At 53.5% G+C, this 23,781-nt stretch overlaps 1 protein-coding gene across 1 annotated transcript; it reads right to left on the bottom strand.

Moving 5' to 3' along the window:
- Positions 1–6,169: 6,169 nt before the first annotated feature.
- LOC138107007 (serine/threonine-protein kinase pim-1-like) lies at positions 6,170–8,838 on the bottom strand (the record flags this gene model as incomplete). The annotated part of the gene is made up of 5 exons (XM_069008338.1): positions 6,170–6,933; positions 7,229–7,405; positions 7,618–7,987; positions 8,201–8,251; positions 8,344–8,838. Coding segments are annotated over 5 exons (1,233 nt in total), but the record flags the coding sequence as incomplete, so codon positions are not given.
- Positions 8,839–23,781: the final 14,943 nt, after the last annotated feature.

The following is a 23,781-nucleotide window of genomic DNA, read 5'->3' as shown; positions in this document are numbered from 1 at the left end:
GCTGTGCAGCTCCCAGTGCCCCGTGTAGCTGTAGGGCTGCTCAGCTGTGGGGCCGGGAGAGGAGCAGGAGGGTGCGTGTGCAGCTGAGCCATTCCTGGAAAGCACAGGGCTCTGGGCTCCCTGCTGTCCCAGGGCAGCCCAGAGGCCACGCTGTTCCTGTGCTGGCTCTCTGGAAGTGGGTCAGGGTGTCTCCCTGGTCTGCCTCAAGTGGCTGCTGGCAGGAGCGTGTTTCCCTGTGCAGCTCTTTAGAAGTTTCCAGGTGGTCTGTCCCATTAAATACGTAGCTTCAGATGCTTTAGGTTTGCATTGCGGCCTCTCTTATATTTTGTGTCTCCACTTTGCAGGCATGACTGGTACAGTCTTATCAAGAAGTTTTCCTTGGACATTTCCTATGTTCCCTAACCGTCAAAGCCCTTGCCTCCTGTCCAGAAGAGCTCTCTTTCCTCAAGCTCAGGAAGAGGGTTCTGCCTGTCTGAAGAATGTTTGAAGATTTGGATTTTTACATTAGGCTTTGTAGTTACAGATGTACATATGTTCTGACATGTAGATGTAGGTTTGAATAAATGTGTTGTAATTTTATATTTTAAAATTTGAAAATAGATTTTCAACTGTATATCTTTTATTTTGAGGGGTTTTTTTTCAGTTTTAAATAAAATAATTTTTAAAAAAAACAAGCCGAGAATGTGAGACCTGCTGGCCTAGAGGTTGTCAGAGTGCAGCTGACTCAACAAGCCATTGTCTCACGGTATTCTTTCCTCACAGGGCCTCTCCTCTTCCTCTTTTGCCATGTTTTCTTCATGTCATTTGTGCTGCTGTTTGTTAGTTAGCATTCCAATGGGGCCACCTATTACCATGTTTGGGGGACAATGGACCCAGAAGATCCTGTGTAGTCTACAGTTTTCTGCCTCAATGTATTCTGTGCTCACAAAAGGCCTGAGCAAAGCAACAAAGAGAATGTGCCCAAATCCCAAAGCTTTGCTCCTTTGCAATCTCAGACAGATCTGGCTCAGAGGTGTCTTCAATCACAATTCCATAGGTAAGAAGAGGACGTGTATTTCACTGGCAAAAGAGGCACTGCTTTGGAAAAGGCATCTGTATGTATATTTACCCAGGACAGCAGTCCAACAGCGTTGTTTGCGACTTGTTTGCAGAAGGATGAGCGAACTGTGAGGTTATTGAACAGGTGACAAGGGTTCCTCAAATCTGTACTGCAGCCTGGGTGCCATTCAGCCCAGAGTTATGGGATAATGGCGTAGTACGTCCCACACACATTCTGCCTCCAAGAAAAGCTTGGCTTGGCTTAATCGAGTGAAATAAATAGAAGAGCAATGAAATGGACATTTAAACTCGGCACTTTAGAGTGATTCTCCTGCTTTCCAATGTCAGCCCTGTAGCTCATGCTCCCAAGGCTTGTTATGAACGAGTGTCTGAGATTGCTTAAAAATTCGCTGTCAAGGTTATCAGTAAAACCAGATTGAATATGTCCTAGGTTACAGTGTAAGATGCAACCAACAGTATGTATTCTATTGTCACCTTCACAAGCTGTTAAAAGAGATGGGGCTGTGTTTGTTATCTCCTACCATGACTCATCCTTGCTAAATCCCTCTGGAGGCTATCTCTGTTTAATGGGCAAGCAATGACCCACTGCATGACTCATAGAATTACATCAGCCCCTTGGGAGATGCTCCACCCAGGGGGAGGAGCCAAGCATTCCCACCTGGATATAATCAGGTAGGATTGAAGCACAAGCAGCTCTTCCCTCCTGGGTTCCCAGAGGATAAGAGTTACTACTGGACCTTCAGCCGAAGACCAGACCCTTCAACAGGATCACTGCTTCAATAGGACCACTTCATCTGGGCTGCTACCACCACCCTGATTAACAGGGTGTCAGGTTGTATCCTGACTCTGTCAGTGTTCTTGTACTATTGCAATTATTTTCATTTTCCTAGTAAATTACAGTTCTGTCTTGTGATTTCTCACTGGTTTGTTTTCAAACTAGTGCAGAATATGAAGTAACAGCTCAACAAAATTTGTTGGCAACATTCACACTATTACTTACTAGTCCTTTAAGGCACAACAAGGGAAAAAAGCAACAAACAAAATGCAGTCAATCAAACCAGACATGAACTGAGAACTCTGTGTGTGTGTGTGTGTGTGTGTGTGTGTGTTTAGACGGGTTTTGACAAAGGGAGAGAAAGGACAAGGATGAAAAGGAATGTGGCCTAAAAGCTTAACAGCACTCAAGCTTAACAGTAGTTAAACTGGAGCCGTGAGGAGTGGGGGGATTGGCCCAGGATCCATTGTTGATCGTGAGGAGTGGGGGGATTGGCCCAGGATCCATTGTTGATCGACGATCCTGTGAGTACAGGAAACTTGAGCTCGCTGGCTCTGAGAGGCCCCACTGGAGGTTGCCAGTGGCAGCTGCTGTGGTCCAGGAGAGCTTCGAGGGCTTCCTTTTGGGCCGCTGTTGATGGGCCACAAGACAGTGGGCTTCAGTCATAAAATGCTTCCTCATGGCCGCACTTTGGGTCAGCAGCCTGTCTTTGGAAGTGCGAGAAGAAGGATGTTATGGCATTCAGGCAAGAAAAGTAGTTTCCAAGACTGTTCATAGAAAACCCCAGGATCTGGTTAGACAGCACAAGTTCCTGGGAGCACTCAGTGTTTTGGGCAAGCTCAAGAGGAGCTTAGTCCAGGGGCTGTTCATCAAGGCTGAGGCCTAACAAGCATTTCTGAGATCACAGTGTGGCCTGACAAGGCCAGGGAAGATTCACCACCCCAGTGTGAAGCATGAAGTTTTGATGTAAAAAGCCATGGCCCAGTGGAACCCCGGGGCAGTTTCCTCAGGCCTGCGGGAGAATCCTACTGCAGATCCTTGTGCCACTGATTCCATCTCTCCCCACTTTTCTCAGTTCTTGGTGGCAAGGTCACTTAGGTTAGACACACAGCTCACAAGAAGTGCTCCTGTATTTCTCTATACAATGAATTAAAGTGAGATGACACATCCCAAATCTGCATTTTCTTTCTGGCAATCTGACTGATTGCAGGAATTTCTGGAGCAGGAAGCTTGCTTCCTCAAATATTTACTGTGCATGGTAGTGAGCACAAAGAAAAGATTTAATGTTAAAAGCTTTGCCCAGGCAATGCTCCTTTGACAAGTTCCCTCCTTAGCTCTCCTTGGGAAGATCTGAAAGGTTCAATGACCCCAGCAAAAGCTCCTGCAATGGCTGCCTGCCAGCAGAGCAGGGCTGTCAGCTGTGAACCAAGTGTTGCCACAGGCAGCAGCTTAGCCAGGGCAGCAAATCAGGAGCTAGGAAGGAGCTGATCTGAAGGCCAAACCTCCTTAGCTCCTTCCAAGAGCACTGCAACAATTCCTCATTCCAAGGAGGTGCAGTGCTGGACACCAGAGCTCTGTGTGAGGACTGGACACAAGTTTGCTCCCACGGAGTGCCGTGATGGTTTCTGCAGGAGCTGTGGGCTCCTGTGCCTGCCGGACACCATGAGGAGAGAAGGAGCCGAGTACACTGACACACCTTTGCCTTGAGCATAGCCCGGCCTTGACCAAACACACTGAAAGGTTCCCCCTTGGCCCATGTCTCGAAACGCCAGGTCAGCTGTTTGATGACTCCAGTTGGTTTGGTGTAAAAAAATTTCCCTCAGAAATACTAGTGTCTTGGGGTGACTTTATGATGTGTATTCCTTATCGCTGCCCTATGCCCAGAAATTAATTTTTGTGCCTTTTTATGCCTTTAAACTGAGCCTGAGAAGGGGAAGGAAAAACTGAGCAAAACTTTTTCAAAGCAGTTTGCAGCTTGTTCAAGGTCACACAGAGATAGCGACTTTTTTTCCAGCTGCGGCAGGGGAGGGAGGAGGCACCCGGCTCGCGGCTGCCCGGTCAGACAAAAATGCCCCTATTCAAACAGTGGGTGTGCAAGTAGACATGAAGTTTCACTGTCTTTTCTAGGATATTTTAGAAAGATCTAAGAGAATATTGCAGGAGGGAGCAGATGCCTAATTTTGTCTCCAGAGGAATCCCCAAAGGACACATCACTCTGCTGGTGATGGCAGGAAACCCCATAAGCTCACAGACTAGTTTTCCCTGACACATACCAGCCTTCCCAGGCTTTACTAGGCTGGGATTTAAACCATAGCAAAGCAAACACACGCAGCCAAGTGACACAGAGTTTTTCCTCCAGAAATTGGAAGGAAAACCTGAGGAATTGGCAGCTAGCCCCTCAGAAACATGAGGAGCAAAAGCCAGTCTTCTACCTGAGAGCTGCCTGGGCAGGGGCAATTCTTCCGATTGCATCAGCGTGGCCGTGGCTAGAAAGGGCAGCGAGGAGAGGAATTCAGCGTCTCCTGGCAGCCCCTGAAATCCCAGCTCTCACTTGCGTGCACCGGGGATTCTGCTTCAGACTCTGAACTTGCGCAGCCGCTCCTTGGGCGCTGTTTGCCCCCAGGCACAGCGGTGGGTGCTGCAGCAGCTGTCCCGCACACAGGGCTCTGGAGCCTCCCCGAGGCCGCCAAGGACTGGAGGAGGCCACGTGCCCGGGATCTGGTGCAGCACCGTGGGGCTGTGGGGGATGCTTTGGTCTCTTTGGGGCGGGGGGTGGGGAGCAGGGCAAATGGAATCAAGATGAGACAGGGATCAACCAGCGCCACGCCAGGCAGCGATTTTTCCTACCGGGGCTCCTCTGAGTTTAGCGAGCTAATGAGGCCTGCGGAGCAAACGAGACCCGGGAGCGAGGAGGGAAGGGCTGGCTGGGAAGGAGTCAGATAAAGCCCTTGCAGGCATTTCTCTTTCTCAGGGGCTCCTGGGGAGACAAAGGAGACAAGAAGGATGTCCCATCTCGTGACACTTCCTTTTTTCCTTCAGGAGCTGTACCGCAGTCACTGCATACGAGAGTTTCCATCGTGATCCCTTTGATGCCAGGGAGCACAAAGAACTTGGAACCTTGCCGGAGTCCAGCCCTGCCTGCCTATCTTGGAGCAGAGGGGAAAGACGAAGAAGTATTTGGGCGGGGCTTGAGCCGAAATGGCATTTTGCCGCTTCTGATTTCCTCCCAGCTTTTGCAGCGGGGCGACCACTGCGTCCCTGCAAACCGCTCCCCTTTCCAAAGCACACGCGGGCCTGGCTGGCAGCTCCGGCCTCTCGAAGGGGCTGCTGCCGTTGGCAACAGGAGCTGTTGTTGAAATTTTCGCGTTGCTTAACCCCCCCTGCCAAAGGCCACCGAGTGGCTGAGGAAGGACACAAAAAGATTACCCTGGAGGAAGGGGACCAAAAGCTTGGAAAAGGATGAAAGAAAGGCTCCGATGACAACGACAAGAACAAGATTTATTTTTGACAGCAAATTAACACCCGCCGCCCTCCAGCCCTCCCAGATTCGCAGGCCGAGCGGTGCTGCTTCCGTGCCTGAGGTGCTGGCACCCTGGGGAGAGAAACCAGAAAGCCGCGGTCAGCCGGACAGGGCTCCTGTCCCCCCTGTCCCAGCACGGCCTGTGCCCGGGCCAGGCTGCTGGCGGTGCCAATTCTCCGTTTCTAGAGGAGAGCAGCATGGCAGGCCACGTTCCACCTCCTCCACTTAAACACGGCAGAGCAGTCTCCTCAGCAGCTGCAAGAGCGGGATGCTCGTGTGCCCGCTGCTGTCTGCCGGAAGCCCTTCTGCCACCCGTTGCTGTGAAGCCGGGTACCCACCTCTGGAGACCTGCTGCCAGGAGAGGAGCCGATCCCGCACGAGGTCCTCGTCCGTCTTGAAGGCGATGGCCCCGCAGACCGCGGCCCCCCGGGGTAGCGCCGGCACCGGACGCACTCCACACACAGGGGGCCAGCGCTTCCCCACGCAGTCCGGGCACCCGGTGCAATCTTCCTGGAAAAAGCAAAGAACGATTGCATGAAAGTCAATTCAAAACAAGACCTGGAAGCAAGAAAAAGCGTCAAAGGTTATCACCGTTTCACGGGCCTGGGGAGGGTCTGAGCACTCCATGCAAGCATTAAGGCTCTCCATGGCTGGGGAAAAACCCCACCTTTCCCACGCGTAAGCCCACCCCTTCCTCAAGGGCCCGCAAAGCAGACCAGCTGGGGCACGCCTTCGGAACCTGCCCCCCTCTGCTGCCCCCCGTCCCTACGGACGGATGCTTTTGCCAGGCTGGCTCCCCCCCCCTCTGCCCGGGCCAGGCTGGGTGGCAGAAGCTGTCAGCAAGGCCGGGCGCTGGCTCCCCCTGCACAGCATCCGTGCCCTGTCCCGCCAAAAAGCAACTTGGCGGCCGGCGGAAAAATTAATATTCCCCGGTGCCGCCAAGCGGGGAAGCTCCGGCGCCTGGCCCGGCCGAGCCCTGCCACGCCTGGAACCACGAGCATCCCCCCATCCCTCCGCCGGCTGTGGACTCATCTTGATTCCGTCGGGGCGCAGAGCGTGTCCTCCAGGAAGGGGCCGCAACCAAAGCCAACCGGCTTTGCCCCGCCAGCGGCCAGCTCGAGGACGGTGTTGTCCGGCTCCAGGTCGTGCTCCAGAAGAACACCCCGGCGGTGCCTCGGCTTGCGGGGACATCACGATGCCATTGAGCTGCAGGGGAATGTTTCCCCTTTTCCGGTCCGTGGCAACTTCACCGCACTGCCACGACTTCTCCAATAGGATGGGGAGCACTGAGCCGCTTCCTCCACAAGGCGCCGAGGACCAGCGGAAGCATCTCCTCGGCTGCGCTCTCTCCTCCGTGCCACGGCCGCAGGGAAACGCTCTGCCGTTTTCTTCGAGCGCCCCGAGACGCGTGCAGCTGGTGCTTGCTGGGCTCCTGGATCCTACTGTGCAGAGGGATGGATCTCTGCTCTCTCCTGGGCCAGGTGACGGTCCTGCAGCCAAGAATGCTCAAACAGGTCTTCCAAGGACGGCCTGTGCGCGGGGTCCATGGATAAACACCACCGGATGAGGTGCTGGCACTCTGGGGAGAGAAACGGGAAAACGCTGCTCAGCGGGACAAGGCTCCTGCCCCTGCTCTCCCAGATTCCACGGCGCCCAGGCCACACTAGGAGCGCTCGGAAGCTGCACCCCAACCTTCCCGTCGATCCTCCCTTTCGGACGAGAGCAGCCCAGAGGCACACGTGCCACCTCCTCCAGCTAACCCCAGCAGATCAGCCTCCTCCCTAGCTGCAAGAGCAGGACGCCTGCGTGCCACCTGCCCTCTGCCAACCACGTCCTTCCCCCCCTCCCCCCATGCCGTGAAGGCGCATCCCCACCTTGAGACACCCGGGGCGGGAAGAAGAGCTGGCCCCGGATGATGTCCTCATCCGTGTTGAAAGGAAGGTGCCCACAGACCAGCTCATAGAGCAGGATGCCCAGGGACCAGATGGTGGCTGGCTGGCCATGGTAGCAGCCAAAGAGGATCCACTCCGGCGGGCTGTACTCCGGCGTGCCTACGGGACACGGGCGCAGCTCATCAGGCCCTGATGAGTGCCGCTCCCTCCCAGCCAGCTCCCGTTCCACAACAGGCAGCCCTCGCCCCGCCGGAAAGCAACTTGGCTGCAGCCGGCTGCAGAAGGATTTCCCCTCGCTCCCTCCCTCTTCCCCCTCTGCCAGCAAAGGGGGGAATCTCTGCTGCCCGGCTGGGCCCCGCCTTCGGGCTCACCTGACATTCGGGTGTAGAAGGTGTCCTGGAGGACCGTGCCGCACCCGAAGTCGATGAGCTTTGCCTCGCCGGTGGCCAGGTCGACGAGGACGTTCTCGGCCTTGATGTCGCGGTGCAGGACGCCGCGGCTGGTGCAGTGCCGCACGGCCTCCAGCACCTGGCGGAACAGCCCCCGCGCCACGGGCTCCGTCAGGAACCCCCGCTCCTCCAGGAAGTACCAGAGGTCCTGACAGCGCTCTGGACGCTCCATGACCAGCGCGAAGCCGTCGGGCAGCTCGAACCAGTCCAGGAGCCGCACCACGCCGCGGAAGCCAGGGCGCGACACCATCCAGAGCAGCGCCAGCTCCAGGGGCACAAGGGCGCCGTTGTGCTGCGGGGGGGACCGCGATGCCGTCAGCGGGGCCGATGCTGCGCCGAGCCTTCGGCACCCCGGCCCGGCCCCACCGCCGCTCGCCATTGCCCGGCCCGGGACGCTCCGCGGCCCCCGCTCACTGCACGCTCGCTCCCCTCGCAGCGTCCCGGCTCCCACCCTCCCGGGCCTCGCCCTAGCCCCGCCCGCCACGCCCTGCCGGCTTTCACTCACCAGCCGCGCCCACTCCGGGATGCGATCGCGGGACACTCGCTTGATGGCCACCTGCAAGTCAAGGCGAGCGGCGGGCTGAGCTCGTCGCCCGTCGCCCGCCGCCCGCCGCCCGCCGCCCCCCTCCGACCCGGCCCCACTCTTACCGGGGCGCCGTCGGCGAGCCGGGTCCCGGAGTAAACGCTGCCGCAGCCGCCGCTCCCCAGCAGCGGGCCCTGCCGGTAGAGCTGCTCCAGGGGAGGCTTCTCCGCCCGTGCGGGCGGCACCGCGCTCTCGGCATTCTGCCCGGGGCCCCCGGGCGCTGCTGCTTCCCGAGCCGCCCCGGGGCCGGCGGCCGAGCTGACGAGCGGCGGAGTTCGGAGCGGGGAAGCTGCCGGCGATGCTGCGGACGACGCTGCCGGGGACGGGGCGGGAGCCGGGCGGCAGCGGGGCGGCTCCGGGCGGAAGCGCCGGAGGGGCCTCGTTCGGGGCCGGGGCCGGGCCAGGGCCCGCGCCAGGCGGAGCCAAAAGAGCGTGCTGCTCCGCCAGCACCAGAGCGAGCGGCACTTCCAGCGGCGCCGCTGCCAGTACGGAGAGAGCCCGGCGGAGGCGGCACCGCGGCGGGCCGGGCAGGGGCGGGCAGGGGGCGGCCCCGCCGAGGGGCGGCAGCGGGGCGGCTCCGGGCGGAGCCGCGGGAGGGGCCTCGGCCGGGGCCGGGCCAGGGCCCGCGCCAGGCGGAGCCAAAAGAGCGTGCTGCTCCGCCAGCACCAGAGCCGCTGCCAGGACGGAGAGAGCCCGGCGGAGGCGGCACCGCGGCGGGCACGGGGCGGCCCCGCAGAGGGGCGGCCCGCGGGACGCGGCATGAGCCGCGCTGGGAGAGGCGGAGACAGGGACGGGACGGGACGGGACGGGACGGGACGGGAGTGAGTGGAGTGTGAGAGGGAGAAGGGGACGGAGAGCGAGCGGAAATCCGAGTGGAAAACCGATCGAGAGAGGCGCTGCCGCTGCTGCTGCTGCTGCTGCTGCCGCTGCTGCTGCCGCTGCTGCTGCCGCTGAGCCGCCGGAGCGCGCGGCCGTTCCGTTCGTCCGTTCCCTGCGCGAGCCCACCGGAGGAGCCGGCGCGCGCCCCGCGGAAGGGAAGAAGCAAACAAAGAAATAAATGCCCGTGAAAGAAATAACCTAATAAATCAATACAGAAATAAAGAAAAGTGTGGGCTTGTAGCTTTCTTCTTCCTTGGGTGAGATGAAGCATTTCACCGGGAAGAGTTCCCTGTCCTGATGGTTGTGCGAGAGTGGACAGGAGTGGAGCCTTTAATTTTCAGGTAGAAAAGATAAATCGTGTCAGTAATGTCATCTCTTTTCATCCTCTGTTGAGACAGTTGCAGGCTGCCAAAAGACAGAGTCTGCAATGTGGAACTTGGTCCCAAGCTTCTTTTTCTGCCAGAGGATGAGGAGGGGAAGTATCCCAGAATCACGGAGTCACGGCATGGTTTGGCTTGGACGGGACCTGAAAGATCACGTCGTTGCAAGCCCCCCTGCTGTGGCTAGGGACCCCTGGCACTGGACCAAGGGCTTGTCTAGAGCTCCATCCAGCCTGGCCTTGAACACTGCCAGGGAGGGGGTAGCCACACCTTCTCCGGGCAACCTGTGCCACGAGAGTCATTTTTCTGAATACCTCATCTAAACCTACTCTCTTTCCGTTTGGATCCATTCTCCCTTGTCCTGTCCTTGCCTGCCCTTGTCCAAAGTCCCTCTCCAGCTTTCTTGTAGGTTGCCGTCAGGTCCTGGAAGGCCACGGTTCCGTCGAGCCTAAGCCTAAGTGTCTTTTGCCGGCTGAAGAAGCCCAGCTGTCTCAGCCTTTCCTTGCAGGAGAGGTGCTCCAGCGCTCGCTAAATCTCGGTGTCCCCCGTCCGCACGTGCTCCAGCCCGTCCGTGTCCTTGCCGTCCGTGCTGGGGAGCCCGGCAGAGCCGGATGCAGCGCTGCAGGTGCAGTGTCACCGGCGTGGAGGAGACACGGCCCTGCCAGCGGCTCCGGGAGCCAGCAGTTGGCGACTGGCCGCCCGCTTGCCAGAGAGCCGGGGCCTTTGTGCCTCCCCTGCTCCCCGCGCCTTTCCCCGCCGCTCCCTCGCTCCCTCGCTCGGGGGAAATCCACCCTCTGCCGCCCCGCCCCGCTGCCCCGGGGGCTCCCCGGCGCCATCTTGAGGGCCCCAGGCCTCGGCCTCACCAGGCTCACCCGAAGGCCGTGGGGACACAAACACACGCACAGAAAGTGCCCTAGGGTTCCAAGGTCAAGCTTTTGCCTACGGCATCAGTTTGCTTTCAGACTGTGGACGAGATTATAAAATCACCAGGAGGAAAGAGCATGAAAAAGTTCTGCTTGGGCAGTACCTCAAGGCTTTGAGGGAGAGGGTTTGTGGTGCTTCCTCGCTCACAGGGAGCTGCAGGAAGTAAAACTAGAAATAAACTAGTAATAAACTAGTAAAAATAGTCATAACCCCGTATTAATTGGAAGGAAAACCTGAGGAATTGGCAGCTAGCCCCTCAGAAACATGAGGAGCAAAAGCCAGTCTTCTACCTGAGAGCTGCCTGGGCAGGGGCAATTCTTCCGATTGCATCAGCGTGGCCGTGGCTAGAAAGGGCAGCGAGGAGAGGAATTCAGCGTCTCCTGGCAGCCCCTGAAATCCCAGCTCTCACTTGCGTGCACCGGGGATTCTGCTTCAGACTCTGAACTTGCGCAGCCGCTCCTTGGGCGCTGTTTGCCCCCAGGCACAGCGGTGGGTGCTGCAGCAGCTGTCCCGCACACAGGGCTCTGGAGCCTCCCCGAGGCCGCCAAGGACTGGAGGAGGCCACGTGCCCGGGATCTGGTGCAGCACCGTGGGGCTGTGGGGGATGCTTTGGTCTCTTTGGGGCAGGGGGTGGGGAGCGCCCACTCCGGGATGCGATCGCGGGACACTCGCTTGATGGCCACCTGCAAGTGGGGAGAGAAACCGGAAACAACGCCCATATTTAATGTGACTCCTCCTGGGAAATCATAGAATCACAGAATGATTTATATTGGAAAGATCCTGAGAGATTTTCTACTTCCAAAGCCCTGGCTGTGGGCAGGGACATCTTCCACTAGACGAGGTTGCTCAGGGCTCAATCCAACCTGGCCTTGAATGCTTCCAGGCTTGGGGCATCCACAGCTTCTCTGGGTAACTTGTTCCCTGTACCTCAGCAGCCTCCCAGTAAAGAATTTCTTCCTAGAAACTTGCAAAAGAGAGTAGAACTATTTCTGTAAATACAACAGCAACAAAAGGAGGGCTGAGGAGAATCTCTGCCTTTTACTGGATGTGGGGGGAAACATAGAACAAAGCATGAAGAAAAGCCTGAAGTACTTAATGTACTCTTCCTTCCCTGGGTGAAGACTGTCAGGATGGGCGAGCCCAGGGAGTGGTGGAATTAAATGCAGTTGGTGGCTGGTCCCAAGTGGTGTTCCCCAGGGCTCAGCACTGGGGCCAGTCGTGTTTCATATCTTTATTAATGATCTGGAGGAGAGGATCAAGGGCATCTCAGCCAGTTTGCAGACGACGCCAAGCTGGGTGGGAGCGTTGATCTGCTGGAGGGTAGGAAGTCTCTACAGAGAGATCTGGCCAGGCTGGATCATGGGCTGAGGTCAGTTGTATGAGGTTCAACAAGGTGAAGTGTCCCGTCCTGCACTTGGGCCACAACAACCCCACGGAAGGCTACAGGCCGGGGGCAGAGTGGCTGGAAAGCTGCCCAGCAGAAAAGGAGCTGAGGGTGCTGCTTGGCAGTGGCTGAACGTGAGCCAGCGTGTGCCCAGGTGGCCAAGAAGGCCAATGGCATCCCGTCCTGGGATATGCTTTAGTGGTGGCCTTGGCAGTGTTAGCGGCCTCAGGTTATTGGGGGGACTCTGTGATCTTAAAGGTCTTTCCCAATGGAAACAGTTCTGTGATTCTAAACCTCCATTCCTTGTTTTGAAGGATGCAGTCCCAAACAGACCCACATTTGTGTTCTTAAGGAATTTAGCATCTACCTTTCCGTGCAAGTAAGAGGAATCAGGCTTTAAATGCTCTCGAAACACTTTTATTCCTTGATCTTAAGCTGTGTGTTTGAATTGAGGAGATTTTGTACAGAAAGGTTGGACCAGAAGATAAATGCAGGCAATTTAGCTTCAATGGCACTTGTTTCATCTGCTTTTCTGCTTCCTTTCCCCATGGGGGGCAGATTTGGGAGTATTTGTCTTGTGCTTTTGAGTTCTGGCCCAGACTTGCTCATGGATGTGCTGTAAAACCTTAGCTACCCCTTTCTACTGACAAAATCTTGCAGGCTGGTGGGAATTGCTAGAGACAAGGCTTATAAAGCAGTCCCCAGTATGATTAGCCCAGTGTCCCTGCTTAAATCCAGGCCTGCTTGTATTAAAAAGGAGCAAACTCTTCTAACCACCCCGCCTTTTATTTGTAGCTCTTGGGGCAAGTCCTGTGTGCCATTCCAACTCTTTCTTATCAAATGTGTGAAGTGATGTTGCTGCTGTAGCAGCAGCCTGAGTTCCGTGGGAACAACTCCAAAGCACTGTCCTGGGTCCCACTGCAGTGGGCAAGGTCAGAGACTTGCCTCTGCTGCCATGGGCATCCTGCCATGGGGAGAGCAGCTGCTGGGGCTTCCCCCATTCTGCTGACAGCAGTCTGCCTCCAACATGTGGACTGTATGGCCATGATTTTGACAGAATGTGCAAAATGCATCATTTGAACATTTTTTATGTTGCTCTAACATGACCTGACTCGAGCAGTTTGGTAGGCAGGACGCCCTGTGGGCAGGGCCATGGCAGGGATGGGTGGCTGTCACTTGCACTGGCAGTGTTATTTTTCCATGCAGGCTCCTGATGCTGCGGGGCAACGCACCAGCAGCTGTGTGGGGCCCAGCGACCAGCAGCACACCGAGGAGACCCTCATCTGCACAGAGCCCATCGCCCCTTTGCTCCCCCCATGGCGGCACAAGACAATTCCGCCCCAGGTGAAGGGCTGCAGCAGACTGGAGACTCCTTCAGCCAGGACTCGTTGCAATCTCCTTCCTGCAGCTGTGCCCGGAGGATGTTGGCCTGCAGCGGCGGTGCCGATGGCCAGGAATGCTGCTCGGCTCAGGGAGGCGGAGTGGGTACAAAAGCTGCACTCAAAGCGCTGATCGCGAGACCCCAGAGCCGCTGGCAAGTGCAGCAGCTCTTCTTCATTCCGTGCAAGTGAGAGCCCAGCCTTAGAGCCTGTCCCGGGGGACAGGGAAACGCTCTGTGTATAGTTTTGAATGTTCAGGGACAGCCAAGATGAGAATTGTTTTGAGGCAGGTGATGTTAATGTTGGGTTTGGGTGTGTCTGCAGGAAAGAAAGCAGGAATGAACCCCTGCCACAAGGAAGGAGAACATTTGCATGGCCAATTTACACCCTACAGATACACGGATCATATCGGCCCGCTGAATACTGGGAGCATCTATTGCAGGGGGCAAAGCTTCCTTTAATAGATGGGAAAGATGAGATTTGAACAAATAATTTTGCTGATGCAGAAAAAGGGATGAGACCCACTGATCCCTTGCCTCAGGGTTAGTTCTGCCAAATCCTGGGCACGGCCCCTTTGGAATGATTCCTTAATTGCTGATATGCAGCTGGAATGCTGAATGCATCTGGGGAGAAGAATTGCTGAGTATGTAAGGTGGCATTTTTGCTGGATTAATTCTGGACTAGGAGTGTGTAGGTACAAAAATACTGTTAGCGAGGATTTTCTTGCTATTTTCTAAGTCTGTGAGAGACTTTTCTCTCTCACAGAAGAGGTAGCAGGGAATGTAAACACCCAAGACACCTGCAACCTTGAAAAGTCTTGTTTATGGTATAGTAGAAAAATATTTTGACAATGGATGTTTTAGGATTTTAGCCAATCACCCCCAAGGGGTGGCTGGTCCTTTGTCCAATTAGACTATGAAGAAAAAAGTCTATAAAAGACTTTGTAAAATAATTCAATGAATCAATCTTGCTGCACAATTCCTGCCTGCTGGATCTTCTCTCCTCCGCCTCCCTATGGCTGTGGGACACAGTGATATACCGTAGGAACCAGGCCTGCGGTAATAGGAGTGAGCTATCTCATTAAAGCTTATCTTTCTCTCTTTTACTATTGACTGTAATGTTCTACAGGGGGAAAAAAAATCCTGATTTCAGAAAGTTATTCTTTTTTTTTTACCGCTTGGCTGCCACATGATTTTATCATCGGTGGAGGACTGTAGAGAATGATTAGTTCTCTGAGTTTTAGGAGCTCTGTTGGAGAGCATTTCAGAATGACCTGCCCAGTGGTTTTTCCATTAGGAAGATTTTCAATTGTTAGGATTAGCCAAGATCAGAAATATTTTGAGGCAGGTCATGTTTATGTTGGGTTTGGGTGTCTCTGCAGGAAGGAAAGCAGGGAATAAACCCCTAGAAAAATGAAGTAGAGCAAAAGTGGATTGTTTGGATAGGCCAGTTTGTTCCCTACAGATATGGGCTGCTTGAATACTGGGGATATCTAATGGAGAGTGCAAAGCTTCTTCAACTTCTAACATGGGGTACCACTGTTCATGTGCCAGCCCTTCGTTTGTTGTGAACAGAAAAAATCAAATCCAAAAAGTGCAAAACCCAGCCCAGATCTGAGTGGGAGTTACAAAAATAAATGCCTTGAGAAGTAGCTTTGGAAAGTGCCTTTCCTCCTAGACAGTGTCAAACCCACAGGCCTAGCCTGCTGGGGCTTAGGGCTGGCTGCCCTTGGGAAGGGAAGGGGATGGTGTTGGGATGGGGGTTTTGCGGCCATGGAAACGAGAGAACCACGGGCGAGCGTGTCACAAAGGGGCAGCCCCGCGCTGAGGTTGTGAAGGTCGCGGGTGTCACAGGCACAGCGGCAGGAGACGCGTCTGGCTCTGCCTCTCTGCGCCGACTGCTGGCGATTGGAGTCCCCCGACCTTGTTCTAAGGCTGGGTACCAAGCTCCCGTCGCTGTCTACGCCGAGAGCGTTCCCAAATTCAAACCCAGATACTTCTGCGAGGCAGAAGCACGGGTTCGAACATGGACTTCACTGGAAAAGGAAAGACCGCTGAAGAAAAAGGTGAGGATAGAATGGAGATGAAAGGCCTCGGCCAAATGGAAAAAAATCCCAGCAGATTTCAGGGAAGACTGGTCGATGGTGGTCAGTGCGGGCTCTGTGTCAGAGTAGGTGGCTGACAGGTACAGATGATCCTGCAAGGATGCCCAAGGCATCACAACATTCTGTCCTTGGTTTACTCTGCTTTCTCCTTTTTCTCAGTAGCCAAATCACTCATACTGCCAGTAAGGACAGGGACTGTGGCCACAGCAGACCACAAAGTGGACATGGTCATAAGATGCAAGGCCTGTTTCTATCTTAGCCATCAATGTCAGGTCTCACTAAAAATAAATTTCCCCTTCTTCGTCTGCTGGCTGATCAGCTCAAACCCTGAGGATGTTATAACGGTGCTATTAAAACACCAGCAAGGCCTGCCTGCTTGCTGAGAGGTCTTGCTGGTTTGCAGGAACAGCAGTCAGGACTGTGTGGGTCTGTACTTGGTATGCACAGAAGCCCAGTCTCAAGAAGGAATGGGTTTTTTCCCCTCTTATCATTGCAGCCTTCCACCTTGCCCTTCAGGCTTGCCAGGTCCATACTGTTAAGAACAATCACAGTGATGCTAGTTTCATGAAAGATAAAAACAAAGCAAACTTCTCAATACTTAAAAAATCCTTGGATGACTTACCCATTCAATGAGTAGATAGCAGAGGCTGGAGTTCGACTAACTCACTTCTTCCCTTGTACCTGATCTACAGCTTCTTCTGGAGACAAAACCTCAAGGAAGAAGTGGATGGAGACCATGCCTAAGGAGGGCCCTGTGTGGCCTCCCCACCCTGGTGCCCTCCCGCCTCTGCCTGGCTGCAAGGATGCTGTGCAGACCCCCAGGCTTGGCAGTGCAGGTCTCCGCTCGCAGCCTGCTCAGGGGGCCTTGGCCCAGGAGCCCCGGCAGGGGCAGCTGAGCAGCGCTGCCCCCGGGGTCACTGCCAGGGAGGACACGGTGAAGGCTGAGCATGGCTCAGCCTCACAAAGAGGTAAGGCGGGAGCTGGGCCGCTCTCTGGCGGGAGGAAGGCTCTTGTGCCAGCCTAGAGAGCCTGGGCACATTGCCAGGGAACAGTTCTGCCCTGCATGTGCCCCCTGCAATGAGCTGTGCAGCTCCCAGTGCCCCGTGTAGCTGTAGGGCTGCTCAGCTGTGGGGCCGGGAGAGGAGCAGGAGGGTGCGTGTGCAGCTGAGCCATTCCTGGAAAGCACAGGGCTCTGGGCTCCCTGCTGTCCCAGGGCAGCCCGGAGGCCAGGCTGTTCCTGTGCTGGCTCTCTGGAAGTGGGTCAGGGTGTCTCCCTGGTCTGCCTCAAGTGGCTGCTGGCAGGAGCGTGTTTCCCTGTGCAGCTCTTTAGAAGTTTCCAGGTGGTCTGTCCCATTAAATACGTAGCTTCAGATGCTTTAGGTTTGCATTGCGGCCTCTGTTATATTTTGTGTCTCCACTTTGCAGGCATGACTGGTACAGTCTTATCAAGAAGTTTTCCTTGGACATTTCCTATGTTCCCTAACCGTCAAAGCCCTTGCCTCCTGTCCAGAAGAGCTCTCTTTCCTCAAGCTCAGGAAGAGGGTTCTGCCTGTCTGAAGAATGTTTGAAGATTTGGATTTTTACATTAGGCTTTGTAGTTACAGATGTACATATGTTCTGACATGTAGATGTAGGTTTGAATAAATGTGTTGTAATTTTATATTTTAAAATTTGAAAATAGATTTTCAACTGTATATCTTTTATTTTGAGGGGTTTTTTTTCAGTTTTAAATAAAATAATTTTTTAAAAAAACAAGCCGAGAATGTGAGACCTGCTGGCCTAGAGGTTGTCAGAGTGCAGCTGACTCAACAAGCCATTGTCTCACGGTATTCTTTCCTCACAGGGCCTCTCCTCTTCCTCTTTTGCCATGTTTTCTTCATGTCATTTGTGCTGCTGTTTGTTAGTTAGCATTCCAATGGGGCCACCTATTACCATGTTTGGGGGACAATGGACCCAGAAGATCCTGTGTAGTCTACAGTTTTCTGCCTCAATGTATTCTGTGCTCACAAAAGGCCTGAGCAAAGCAACAAAGAGAATGTGCCCAAATCCCAAAGCTTTGCTCCTTTGCAATCTCAGACAGATCTGGCTCAGAGGTGTCTTCAATCACAATTCCATAGGTAAGAAGAGGACGTGTATTTCACTGGCAAAAGAGGCACTGCTTTGGAAAAGGCATCTGTATGTATATTTACCCAGGACAGCAGTCCAACAGCGTTGTTTGCGACTTGTTTGCAGAAGGATGAGCGAACTGTGAGGTTATTGAACAGGTGACAAGGGTTCCTCAAATCTGTACTGCAGCCTGGGTGCCATTCAGCCCAGAGTTATGGGATAATGGCGTAGTACGTCCCACACACATTCTGCCTCCAAGAAAAGCTTGGCTTGGCTTAATCGAGTGAAATAAATAGAAGAGCAATGAAATGGACATTTAAACTCGGCACTTTAGAGTGATTCTCCTGCTTTCCAATGTCAGCCCTGTAGCTCATGCTCCCAAGGCTTGTTATGAACGAGTGTCTGAGATTGCTTAAAAATTCACTGTCAAGGTTATCAGTAAAACCAGATTGAATATGTCCTAGGTTACAGTGTAAGATGCAACCAACAGTATGTATTCTATTGTCACCTTCACAAGCTGTTAAAAGAGATGGGGCTGTGTTTGTTATCTCCTACCATGACTCATCCTTGCTAAATCCCTCTGGAGGCTATCTCTGTTTAATGGGCAAGCAATGACCCACTGCATGACTCATAGAATTACATCAGCCCCTTGGGAGATGCTCCACCCAGGGGGAGGAGCCAAGCATTCCCACCTGGATATAATCAGGTAGGATTGAAGCACAAGCAGCTCTTCCCTCCTGGGTTCCCAGAGGATAAGAGTTACTACTGGACCTTCAGCCGAAGACCAGACCCTTCAACAGGATCACTGCTTCAATAGGACCACTTCATCTGGGCTGCTACCACCACCCTGATTAACAGGGTGTCAGGTTGTATCCTGACTCTGTCAGTGTTCTTGTACTATTGCAATTATTTTCATTTTCCTAGTAAATTACAGTTCTGTCTTGTGATTTCTCACTGGTTTGCTTTCAAACTAGTGCAGAATATGAAGTAACAGCTCAACAAAATTTGTTGGCAACATTCACACTATTACTTACTAGTCCTTTAAGGCACAACAAGGGAAAAAAGCAACACACAAAATGCAGTCAATCAAACCAGACATGAACTGAGAACTCTGTGTGTGTGTGTGTTGTGTGTGTGTGTATGTTTAGACGGGTTTTGACAAAGGGAGAGAAAGGACAAGGATGAAAAGGAATGTGGCCTAAAAGCTTAACAGCACTCAAGCTTAACAGTAATTAAACTGGAGCCGTGAGGAGTGGGGGGATTGGCCCAGGATCCATTGTTGATCGACGATCCTGTGAGTACAGGAAACTTGAGCTCGCTGGCTCTGAGAGGCCCCACTGGAGGTTGCCAGTGGCAGCTGCTGTGGTCCAGGAGAGCTTCGAGGGCTTCCTTTTGGGCCGCTGTTGATGGGCCACAAGACAGTGGGCTTCAGTCATAAAATGCTTCCTCATGGCCGCACTTTGGGTCAGCAGCCTGTCTTTGGAAGTGCGAGAAGAAGGATGTTATGGCATTCAGGCAAGAAAAGTAGTTTCCAAGACTGTTCATAGAAAACCCCAGGATCTGGTTAGACAGCACAAGTTCCTGGGAGCACTCAGTGTTTTGGGCAAGCTCAAGAGGAGCTTAGTCCAGGGGCTGTTCATCAAGGCTGAGGCCTAACAAGCATTTCTGAGATCACAGTGTGGCCTGATAAGGCCAGGGAAGATTCACCACCCCAGTGTGAAGCATGAAGTTTTGATGTAAAAAGCCATGGCCCAGTGGAACCCCGGGGCAGTTTCCTCAGGCCTGCGGGAGAATCCTACTGCAGATCCTTGTGCCACTGATTCCATCTCTCCCCACTTTTCTCAGTTCTTAGTGGCAAGGTCACTTAGGTTAGACACACAGCTCACAAGAAGTGCTCCTGTGTTTCTCTATACAATGAATTAAAGTGAGACTACACATCCCAAATCTGCGTTTTCTTTCTGGCAATCTGACTGATTGCAGGAATTTCTGGAGCAGGAAGCTTGCTTCCTCAAATATTTACTGTGCATGGTAATGAGCACAGAGAAAAGATTTAATGTTAAAAGCTTTGCCCAGGCAATGCTCCTTTGACAAGTTCTCTCCTTAGCTCTCCTTGGGAAGATCTGAAAGGTTCAATGACCCCAGCAAAAGCTCCTGCAATGGTTGTCCGCCAGCAGAGCAGGGCTGTCAGCTGTGAACTAAGTGTTGCCACAGGCAGCAGCTTAGCCAGGGCAGCAAATCAGGAGCTAGGAAGGAGCTGATCTGAAGGCCAAACCTCCTTAGCTCCTTCCAAGAGCACTGCAACAATTCCTCATTCCAAGGAGGTGCAGTGCTGGACACCAGAGCTCTGTGTGAGGACTGGACACAAGTTTGCTCCCACGGAGTGCCGTGATGGTTTCTGCAGGAGCTGTGGGCTCCTGTGCCTGCCGGACACCATGAGGAGAGAAGGAGCCGAGTACACTGACACACCTTTGCCTTGAGCATAGCCCGGCCTTGACCAAACACACTGAAAGGTTCCCCCTTGGCCCATGTCTCGAAACGCCAGGTCAGCTGTTTGATGACTCCAGTTGGTTTGGTGTAAAAAAATTTCCCTCAGAAATACTAGTGTCTTGGGGTGACTTTATGATGTGTATTCCTTATCGCTGCCCTATGCCCAGAAATTAATTTTGTGCCTTTTTATGCCTTTAAACTGAGCCTGAGAAGGGGAAGGAAAAACTGAGCAAAACTTTTTCAAAGCAGTTTGCAGCTTGTTCAAGGTCACACAGAGATAGCGACTTTTTTTCCAGCTGTGGCAGGGGAGGGAGGAGGCACCCGGCTCGCGGCTGCCCGGTCAGTTTTTGGCCAGTTGTTCAGTTTCTTTTTCTCCAGAGAGAGACTGAGAGTTGAACATTTTTTCCTTCCCTGGCATTTCAGATTTTCTCTCTTTTCTACTGGACTGCTTCAATATCAGTGCACGTCAAGAGGACTTTCCATCGAGCACAGAGGGCCTGGCCCTGGGCCAAGTCCCAGCTCCGAGGAGACCAAAGGGAGAGCTCTTAACACTTTCCCAGGTTTTTTCTCCACAGCGAGAGATTTTTATTATTTAGCATTATTTTCCTTTTCCCGTGTGTTTGTTAAAGAAATAGTTTTTATCTCTTTCCCTTTCCTTTGAGGAAAATTTATTTTTTCCTGAAGCTGGTGGGGGAGGGGTGGTGACCTGCCTTCTCTCAGGGGATATATTTCAAAATTTGGCCAAACCGGTACAACTAGGTTTGTCTTCCTCCGTGCCTTCCTCTCAGCAGCCTTGGGGTTGTTCCTATGTGAAGCCATCTGTCTCAGTTTGAGAAAACTTAGGGCAGTCTGGAATAAGTTGTCTCCTCTAAACTGTTCCAACAATCCCTTTCCAGCAATAGGAAATGAATACTAATAGATGAAAGTGGAAAAAACCCAACACTTTATTAACAAACAGAATGCCCACAAGGCAAGGAAAAATAAGTAAGTAACTTGTAGATATCAAACTGTCAGACCTCACCGTCCTCCCACTGGAACAAAGACCCAAAATGCCAGAGGAAAACCCGCCCATGACACGCGTTACAAGATGGCGCCGGCTTCTCTCTCGGGAAAAACAGGAGCTATCACGGAGTAGTTCTAGCAGCAGATGAAAGCTCGGTGGCTCGCCCAGCGTCGACTTCCCCCCCACGGCAGAGCTCCGCAGAACGGTCATGGCAGGTGAAGTGGCTGGGCTGGTGCCCCTCGGTGTCTTTTCTCCCCAGCGTGGCTCAGCTCACAGACTCTTGGGCTGGGAGCGGGGCCACTCCACTTCTGCAGGCACGATGTCCCCGGTCTTGGACAAACAGTTTTCTCCTAGGAGAGCCCTGCATACTGTTCCACACATCTTTCATAAAGGCCCAAACCAACTCCAGACACTGTACCTACAGCAGGTTTCCATAAAGGACTGCAGAAGTCCAGGACAGCTGCAAGTGAGTGTTGGAAGGGTTTTATCCTGGTCCTGACAACAGAAATCTTAATAATCTGAAGGAATTTCATTCAGATGTAGTATAGGATCGGAGTTTTTTCTATGGATATGTTTCACGATGACTAACAAGCCGGTACAAGGCTGCCATGTGAAAGCATGAGCATGTCCTCCAAAGTGACCAGATTAATTGTCCATTTTATTATTCTTCTGGTTTTTTCCCCTCTAATAAGCCAAGGCAAGCTTTTCCTGGAGACAGAACATGTGTGGGATGAACTGTGGTCCCTCGCAGGGTCACAGGGCTGGCAGTGACAAAGCAGGCAATCTGCTTCATTGGGAACCACTACAGAGCTACACCCCAGTGTGGGTTTCAGTAGCAGGGTATTATTAAGAGCTCCTTTCCTGCATGAGATACAAAAAGAAGGTCCCTGATGATCATCTTGCAGCCATGCAGTAAAGAAGTGATCCTGCTGCCCTAATTAAGCTTTGGCTGTGGCAATTACACTCTTCCCACTCACCTTTTCACACAGACACTTCAGGTTTTGCCCCACACTCCTGCAATACTGGCAGTCGCTGTTTCCTATTGACTGTTCTTCCCCAGAGAGTGACAGTATAGCTGCAGCTTGGAAACAAAATGCCCTGAGATCTGGGTATCTTGAAGGAGCATGAAATGCTAATTAAATGTTAATCTTGGTAGCTACCCAGATCTGCACTTACCAGTATTCTGAGGCACCAGCAGGAGGATCATGCGTCATTCCCGTTTGTTGGTGTTCCTGTTTCTGATGTGCAAGAGCAATGACTTAGCGGAGAGACAAAAATGCCCCTATTCAAACAGTGGGTGTGCAAGTAGACATGAAGTTTCACTGTCTTTTCTAGGATATTTTAGAAAGATCTAAGAGAATATTGCAGGAGGGAGCAGGTGCCTAATTTTGTCTCCAGAGGAATCCCCAAAGGACACATCACTCTGCTGGTGATGGCAGGAAACCCCATAAGCTCACAGACTAGTTTTCCCTGACACATACCAGCCTTCCCAGGCTTTACTAGGCTGGGATTTAAACCATAGCAAAGCAAACACACGCAGCCAAGTGACACAGAGTTTTTCCTCCAGAAATTGGAAGGAAAACCTGAGGAATTGGCAGCTAGCCCCTCAGAAACATGAGGAGCAAAAGCCAGTCTTCTACCTGAGAGCTGCCTGGGCAGGGGCAATTCTTCCGATTGCATCAGCGTGGCCGTGGCTAGAAAGGGCAGCGAGGAGAGGAATTCAGCGTCTCCTGGCAGCCCCTGAAATCCCAGCTCTCACTTGCGTGCACCGGGGATTCTGCTTCAGACTCTGAACTTGCGCAGCCGCTCCTTGGGCGCTGTTTGCCCCCAGGCACAGCGGTGGGTGCTGCAGCAGCTGTCCCGCACACAGGGCTCTGGAGCCTCCCCGAGGCCGCCAAGGACTGGAGGAGGCCACGTGCCCGGGATCTGGTGCAGCACCGTGGGGCTGTGGGGGATGCTTTGGTCTCTTTGGGGCGGGGGGTGGGGAGCAGGGCAAATGGAATCAAGATGAGACAGGGATCAACCAGCGCCACGCCAGGCAGCATTTTTTCCTACCGGGGCTCCTCTGAGTTTAGCGAGCTAATGAGGCCTGTGGAGCAAACGAGACCCGGAAGCGAGGAGGGAAGGGCTGGCTGGGAAGGAGTCAGATAAAGCCCTTGCAGGCATTTCTCTTTCTCAGGGGCTCCTGGGGAGACAAAGGAGACAAGAAGGATGTCCCATCTCGTGACACTTCCTTTTTTCCTTCAGGAGCTGTACCGCAGTCACTGCATACGAGAGTTTCCATCGTGATCCCTTTGATGCCAGGGAGCACAAAGAACTTGGAACCTTGCCGGAGTCCAGCCCTGCCTGCCTATCTTGGAGCAGAGGGGAAAGATGAAGAAGTATTTGGGCGGGGCTTGAGCCGAAATGGCATTTTGCCGCTTCTGATTTCCTCCCAGCTTTTGCAGCGGGGCGACCACTGCGTCCCTGCAAACCGCTCCCCTTTCCAAAGCACATGCGGGCCTGGCTGGCAGCTCCGGCCTCTCGAAGGGGCTGCTGCCGTTGGCAACAGGAGCTGTTGTTGAAATTTTCGCGTTGCTTAACCCCCCCTGCCAAAGGCCACCGAGTGGCTGAGGAAGGACCCAAAAAGATTACCCTGGAGGAAGGGGACCAAAAGCTTGGAAAAGGATGAAAGAAAGGCTCCGATGACAACGACAAGAACAAGATTTATTTTTGACAGCAAATTAACACCCGCCGCCCTCCAGCCCTCCCAGATTCGCAGGCCGAGCGGTGCTGCTTCCGTGCCTGAGGTGCTGGCACCCTGGGGAGAGAAAACAGAAAGCCGCGGTCAGCCGGACAGGGCTCCTGTCCCCCCTGT

This window comes from Aphelocoma coerulescens, chromosome 3 (assembly GCF_041296385.1).
Source record: "Aphelocoma coerulescens isolate FSJ_1873_10779 chromosome 3, UR_Acoe_1.0, whole genome shotgun sequence".
In the NCBI taxonomy this organism is placed as follows: domain Eukaryota; kingdom Metazoa; phylum Chordata; class Aves; order Passeriformes; family Corvidae; genus Aphelocoma; species Aphelocoma coerulescens.
This window is presented reverse-complemented; position numbering and strand designations above follow the sequence as displayed.